At 57.7% G+C, this 6,712-nt stretch overlaps 2 protein-coding genes across 4 annotated transcripts in view; one reads left to right on the top strand and one right to left on the bottom strand.

Annotated features, from left to right (window-relative positions):
• MRPS7 (mitochondrial ribosomal protein S7) overlaps positions 1 to 1,803 on the top strand; it is a 4,408-nt gene extending 2,605 nt beyond the window's left edge. The window contains exon 5 of the mRNA XM_085304538.1: positions 751 to 1,803. Coding sequence (XP_085160664.1) covers positions 751 to 972 — 222 coding nt within the window. The 3' untranslated portion in view covers positions 973 to 1,803. The remainder of the gene's footprint in view (positions 1 to 750) is intronic.
• MIF4GD (MIF4G domain containing) overlaps positions 1,736 to 6,712 on the bottom strand; it is a 5,550-nt gene continuing 573 nt past the window's right edge. Inside the window, exons 2-7 of one of the 3 annotated variants that reach the window (XM_085304541.1) lie at positions 6,447 to 6,520; positions 6,144 to 6,278; positions 5,414 to 5,523; positions 4,819 to 4,974; positions 3,979 to 4,071; positions 1,736 to 2,737 (exon numbers count right to left, since the gene is read on the bottom strand). In XM_085304541.1, coding sequence (XP_085160667.1) covers positions 2,510 to 2,737; positions 3,979 to 4,071; positions 4,819 to 4,974; positions 5,414 to 5,523; positions 6,144 to 6,225 — 669 coding nt within the window. In that variant the 5' untranslated portion in view covers positions 6,226 to 6,278; positions 6,447 to 6,520 and the 3' untranslated portion in view covers positions 1,736 to 2,509. Of the gene's footprint in view, positions 2,738 to 3,978; positions 4,072 to 4,818; positions 4,975 to 5,413; positions 5,524 to 6,143; positions 6,279 to 6,446; positions 6,521 to 6,548; positions 6,677 to 6,712 lie in introns of those variants that run through there. The other 2 variants (XM_085304540.1, XM_085304539.1) reach the window with 2 other exon arrangements.

Genomic DNA, 6,712 nt, shown 5'->3' with positions numbered 1-6,712 from the left:
AGAGCCATTTTGTTATCTGGATTATAACAACACCTGGAAACCGTGTCCAGGATCAGGATCCCAGTCTGTGAGGATGGTAATTCCTGTATCTGCAGCAGTCTCTGCTTGTCTGAGTAGATAAAAGTAGGGCATGCAGCAAACACTGTTCAAGGAGACAGAGATCAGTAACAGGCAGCAAAACAACAGTCCCTGGACTGCCAGTCCCATCCCATCTGCACTGGGTAGAGGCCTCAAAGCCCTGTGGCAGGTCAGTGTAGCAGAAAAGGTCAGCTAGATACCATGCAGTATTTCGAGCCCAAGCAGAATGCATGTCTTAAGTATGGGCTCTACAGTGCTCAAGATCTGATGAAGAGAAGAAACCTAGAGATATTTTTCCATCCTTCAGTGCAGGGGAGTGGTGACTATCTCCCATTCCTGCAGAAACAAAATGACCTGGATTCAGTTCCTGAATAAGCCAGAAATCCTTACAAAGGCCAGTGGCTGCAGACAGTATCTGAGACTGATCAGGATTCCCCTTTTAGTAGCAATAACCAGTTCTAGAGACAGATGAGATGAACTGGCACAGATCAGCTGCTAGGTGCTCATGGTGTCTATACCTCAGCTGGCCTTACCAGAGGGGTTAACCTGTTGCCACTGGAGTTACAGCAAGGTGTAAAGGTACCTGTGTCCAGCTGGACATGTCTGACCATGGGAGAACAGGTCATTGCATCCTCCCACTGTGATAACTGTTACAGTCTATTTCTCTCCCAGGTCCCAATCCCTCTGAAAGACAACCGGAAGCGCTTCCTGGCCATGAAGTGGTTAATCACCGAGTGCAGGCAGAACAAGCACCGCCGCATGCTGATGCCTGAGAAGCTCTCCCAGGAGCTGCTCCAGGCCTTCAACAACGAAGGGCCCATCATCAAGAAGAAGCACGCGCTGCACAAGATGGCAGAGGCCAACCGGGCTTACGCCCACTTTCGCTGGTGGTAGGGCCTGTGCGCGCTGTGGTGCACTGCCACCAACCCCACGGCCAGGAGAACAGAGCCCCAGGGCTGCTTGCACAGAAAGGGAGAGGTGGAAGCTCCCCTCTGGACTGCTTCTGGGCTAAGCCAGGGAAAACCCTTCTGAACACAGTTTCCTTTCTTTTGTGCTTGTTTGGATGGGGGAAGGGGGAGTCTGAAATATCTACCAACTCCTCTATGGATGCTCTAGTTACTTCATAATCACCTCCTTGTGAAGACAGGGCTTAGATGTTTTGTGTTTTTTTGTTTTTTTTTCTGTTTTTTCCTCAGAGTAACACTGTACAGAATAATCTTTCCATTCCACTTACCTGTTTCCTGGGGACTTTCAAGTCACTCTGCTCCTGCAGTCAGCAATGTTTTTTCCCTTTTTGGCTGCACAGCCAGGGAAGAGCAGAGCTGCGTTTTTTTCCCCCTACACAGTAACCAGTCTTAGTATGATTGGAAAAAAAAGGCAATAAAAGGTGCTTTTTTAACTTTTAGTTCGTGTCATCAGCAACAGAAAAAATAAAATCAGAGCATTGTGGGAAAGGTGTCATGCTTCTAAACCTGTGTCTGTTGCTTCAGTCTCACACCTTTCTCTCCAGCCACTCAATTTACCTAAATCTATTCTGCTCCCCTACACCAGAGGAAAAAATGAATACTGCAGCCTTAAGGCTTCAAGCAGGAGCAGCTTTTGAGTACTGTTCAGAGCATTTTTTACTATATAGCTCAGCAATTGCATAGAGAGAATGTAGGGCACATGTTAGTGGAAAACTTTTATTAGAAAAAAAAACTTCAATAAACTATTTTGTTTTCTTTCTTCCTCTCCCATTCTTATAAGAAACATACCATATTTGAAACCCACTAAATTTTGAGAAAACATAGCAGTTACTGTATAAAACCTATAAAACCTGTTTCTAGCTACTTGTGCTGAAGGACCTGCCTGGCTGCAGGCTGCCCTGTAGTGGGTGTTGCTGGTGACCCGTGGTGGAGGCTGTGTTGCATGCAGGTACAGCCAGCATGCTGGAGAGAGACTGGGAAAAACAGAACTTGGTTGAGCCATTTGCAAGGTGTCTGACCACAGTATTTTTCATGCCTTGTCCCAGGGAGGCAGGTACAGCCTGGTTCAGGGTCTGTCAGCGGTAAAATCTCTGCCTCCTTCCTCTCTGCTGGCTCTTGAGTAAACAAAATGTTCCCTGCTTAAACTGTGCTTTCCTTAATGCTTGTATAAAATGCTGGTTTGAACTAGAAGCCTTCCTTGCCCTTTGCTGGCATTGGCCCATAATTAGACCAAACCAGTGGAAGAACTTGCTGGGTTATAGGTGCCCTGCCCTTTCCACCTCACCAAATCTCCAATCTAGCACCAGTTACAGCCTGGCAGTTACGTGCACAGAGGCTTTAGCCAGTATAAATCCTATTTACAGGAAGTGCTAGAAAAACATTACCATGAAAAGAAATTCAAACTTGGTACAAAGCTTGCTGGTGAAAGTGCTGGGGGACATCTCGCCGCCTCTGCTGCAGAAGAGTTAATCCGTCACTTCACTGTAATAGTATTTCTGGGCAGCGTCTGTCATCTTCCAGTCAGCAGCCCGAAACTCAATGATCTCCAGCAGCAGGAGCTGGGACAGGGAGCTGAGCCCCTCCTGCAGGAGGAAGCCGTCTCGGAGGAGGGAGAAGAGCTCATCCATCCGCTGGGAGTTCATCTTCTCCAGCTGCTCGCCAATGCGATGCAGCTGCAGGACCAAGCAGTCCACCTTCAGAGGGAAGAGGAAAAGCCACCTGAGTACAAAGGGCTTTAGCACATTTCCATCAAGCGCCCTGCAGTCATTTATGGATGAACCCATGCCGGTCCCTTCCCTCTGCCCTGGACTCCCAGCAGGTGACAACTGTGCTTCCCCTGGGGTGCTGTGACCCAGCAGGCAGGAGAGGCTGGATGGCCTGGAAAAAGCACACCGTGACCTCCCCTGCCTCACCAACCAGATTGCCAGGGAAGTGTAGCAGCAACAGGTAGAAAACTGTTCATTTCCTGTGAGCTATCTAGAAGGAGATGGCAGTGCTGAAGCCAAGGCTGGAATATGGATGTACTGCCAGGAACAGTGGGACGTAGCTGCGACGTGCTCTGTCGCTCGTAGAAAACCGAGCAATTTGCAGGAGGCAGAGGCACTAACTAGGTCTTGGAGAAGAGAGGAAATTTGCTGGGCTGCAGGGCTGTGAGGGTTGTGCTAGGATGAAGTGGAAAAAGCCCAAAGGGCCTGCGCAAGGGCCCATACATTTTGCAGCAACCCCTTGCACGACCCAGGCGCATCCTCCCCGGCTTGTGCACGCCGAGGCTCCGGCCGCAGAAGAGCCACCTTCTGCCTGCTGGGGTCCGGCACAGCATCAGCTCTGCAGGCGCAGCCAGACGAGCAGCAGCTACGCAAGGCGCCGCGTAACACGTCGCGGGGGCCCGCGGGACGCAGGGCTGCTCTGCACGCGAACGGGCCCAGTCGCGCCGTCGCCTCCCGCGGCTGCAAAGCCTCAGCAGCTGGGTGCGACAGCTGCTTTTCCAGATGTCCAGCAGTCAGAGCAGCTGGTCGCTGCGAGAGCAGGGCAGAGCTGTGCTCTGGGTTTTCTCTCCCGTGACAGGAGCTGAACCTGCCTAACCCCAAAAGGCCCTGATTTCAAGGAACGGCTGCCTGCAGGGTCTCTGCACAGCACTGGCTTCGGCAGGGACATCTGAGCAACAGGGAGAAAAACCTGCGGCAAGGGCGGCCGGGCAGCTGCAGCCTGAGCGAGGGGCTCACAACCAGCACCCCCATCCCGCTTCCTCGGGGCTGCAAACCCTCCGCCCGGCTCGGCTCCTCCTGCTTCCAGCACGAAGTGGGGAGGCGGCGCCTGCCCGAGTCAGAGCTCTCCTCCGCACCAGCCCTCCCTTCCACGTCCCCCCGGGGCTGCGCTTTTTGCCGGTCCTCGGCCGGACACGAGCGGCGGCGGCAGCCCTCTGCCCCGCGCTCACCTCCTCCTCCTTGCGCAGGCTGTCGGGCTGCGCCAGTCGGAAGAGACAGTCATAAACCGGGTTCACCAGCGCCATCATGGGCATGTTGTTCACCTGCGAAGAGGCAGGAGCCATCGTCAGCGCGGGGCCAGAAGGGGAAGAGCCTGCAGCTTTTTCAAAGGGTTTTTCCCTGGCAGCTCTCCAAAGAAGAAGGGAGCAGAAATCAGCCGTGCTGCAAAATGCAGTAGTGGTGGGATTTGCCTAGGAGACCGGATGTTCAAGTCTCCACGAGCCAGAGAAATTGAACAAACGAGGTAAAAATGTCTATTTTTAAGTGCAGGCAGGTGGTCATGGGAAATACGCTCGTTGCAACAGCATTTTTCCTGCCTGCAGCTCTGCTTGCATCACTTTTACATCTACTCCAAGCGAGTGTTCAAGTCCACGCGCTGCAGCAAAGGTTTGTGGACAAACCCCATCAGTACGTGGGTTAGAAACGTTTGAGCACTTGCGGGACCAAAGAAGTGGGGTCGTCCTCCTCGCCACCCCGGGACCCCAGTGCAACCAAACCAGTCCAGTCTAGGACCCTGGGAGCAGTCAGATCGGAGGATTTCAAGACTGCGTGACTATTCCCCGAGCCAGCGCTGCCTCTCTGAGGCCGCTTGCTCGGCCCCGGTACCGCTGCTCCGGCAGCGGCCTCGCGCTGAGATGAGCCGGCTCCGGCCCCGCGCGGCCCAGCCAGGGCCCCGGGGTCCCGCGCCGGGCTCTGCACCGCACTCGGCACCGTGCCCAGTGCAGGAGACACCGGGCCCCGCCGGCGCCCTTAGGCGGCGGCCGCCGGGTGCTGCTGCCCCGGCTCCTTACCCGCAGGTAGTCGAAGATGTTGCAGATGAAGGTGACGTAGCAGATCCAGGCCTGGAGCGAGCGGCTGCGCAGCTCCTCTCTGTCCTTGTACTCCTGCTGCAGCCGGTTCAGCAGGCTCCTCCGGAAGACGCTCTGCCCGACCTGTTTGCTCTCTGCCTGCGACCGGGCGCCGGCGGGGCGGAGGGGTGGGGGGGGGGGGGGGGGGGGGGGGGGGGGGGTGTTCGCGCCCGGGCGACGCGGGTCCGCGCACGTCCCCTCCCGTGACCGCCCGGAGGGGCAGGAAAGCGGCATCGAGCCGCCCGCGCTCGCCGCCCCGTGTCCCTCCCGCGCTGCCCGCGTCCCTGGAGTGAGGGTGGGCTCCTGGCTCCGGGGCGCCCTTCGCCGGCGCTGGGCAAGCCCCTCCGCGGAGGAAAGCGCCGTCCGGAGCGCCTTGCACGCCTGCCGCCGCAGCACCTCTGGGCCCCTCCACTGCCGGGGCGCGTGGTGGAAGAGAAACCTGCCCGAGGGCTCCCAGCCCGAGGGCTCCCAGCCCCTCCGGGCCCGGCCGGAGCACGGTCCTGGCGTTTCGCCGCCCGGACAGGAGGCTCCCCCTCACCTGGATGATGGTGTAGCAGATGCGTCCTGCCTCCTTGCTGAACACACAGTCCTGCAGGGACTGGTCCACTATAATATTGGCCACTTTCTCCAGGTCCACGCTGCTGGGGTCTGCGGAGGGAGGCAACGCGGTCAGCGCCCAGCACCCTTCGTGCTGTTCGCTCCGGGGTCCCTGCAGAGCAGCCCAGCTCCGCACGACCCTGCTATAGGTGCAAAGTCGGGTTAACGGGAGCCAACGTGCAAACTCCCGGGGGGTCTGAACAGAGACTCGACCGCCGAGCGGGAGATGCTGGGGCCCGGAGGACGCAGCGGGAAGGGGCGCAGAGAAAGGGAGCCGAAACCAGGTGCAAAGGGAGGCGTGAGAGGCCAGATGTGGGAGAGCCACCGGGCGACAGCAGGAGAGGAAGGTGCCAGGAAACCACAGATGAACAAGAAAACCATGAGAATGAAAGAGCAGAGAACTGCTGCTGCTTTCAAATCTCATTTCTCTGAGAAATGAGCCAAACTTGAGCGGCCGCAGCACTCTGTATCAGGGAGAAGGTGAGAAGGGGCAAGGCAGGGAGCAAAGGCCTCCCCGGGGCAGACTCAGCCGGCTGCCCAGCTGCAGAAGGACATTTATGAAACAGCTTTTCTCCCCTTAGCAACTGGTGTTAGCAAAAGGGGTCTGAGCATCCAGGCTCATCTGCCAGCCGGGCTGAGCGTGGTGGAGGAGCTGGAGAAAACCCGCTGACCTTTGAGAGCCGTCTTCAGCAGCTGCTGGGTCTCGGCATCGAACGACTGTATCCTGTACTCCTCTTTGCCCGTCTCCCCCATGACTGGCCCGCTCCGAGGGCGAGGGCCGGGGAGGGACGCGCTAGCGGCAGTCCCTGGGAAGGGAGCAAACGGGGCTCTGTTAGAGGCCGGACCGTCGTCAAGGCATTCGGCGGAGCCCTAAAGCATCTGGCGTCGGAGCTTTTATCCCGAGCAACCCCAGCCCCGAAGGAAAGCGCCCTGCTACGAGGGCATCCGCGCGCCGGCCCGAGGCGCGAGGACACCCGCTTTGCTCCCAGCCCGCTCCCGGCCCGCAGCGAGCGCTCCCGCACGCCGCCGCCGGAGCCTCGACGTCTTCCTGATAAGAGAAAAACCGCGTTTTCCACCTGTTGATCTGCAGGTTCAAACCGCCCAGCGCGTCTCCCCCCCGAGCGGCTTCCGGGGGCAACAGCGCGGGAAGCACCGGCGGGAGCGAGCGCTGCCTGGGCCGGGGCGGGAAGGGCCGGGGCCGGGGCGGAGGTGCCGCGGGGGCTCCGCCGCCGTCACTCGG

This window comes from Rhea americana, unplaced genomic scaffold (assembly GCF_003343005.1).
Source record: "Rhea americana isolate MKP2758 unplaced genomic scaffold, rheAme1 scaffold_21, whole genome shotgun sequence".
NCBI classification, from domain to species: domain Eukaryota; kingdom Metazoa; phylum Chordata; class Aves; order Rheiformes; family Rheidae; genus Rhea; species Rhea americana.
This window is presented reverse-complemented; position numbering and strand designations above follow the sequence as displayed.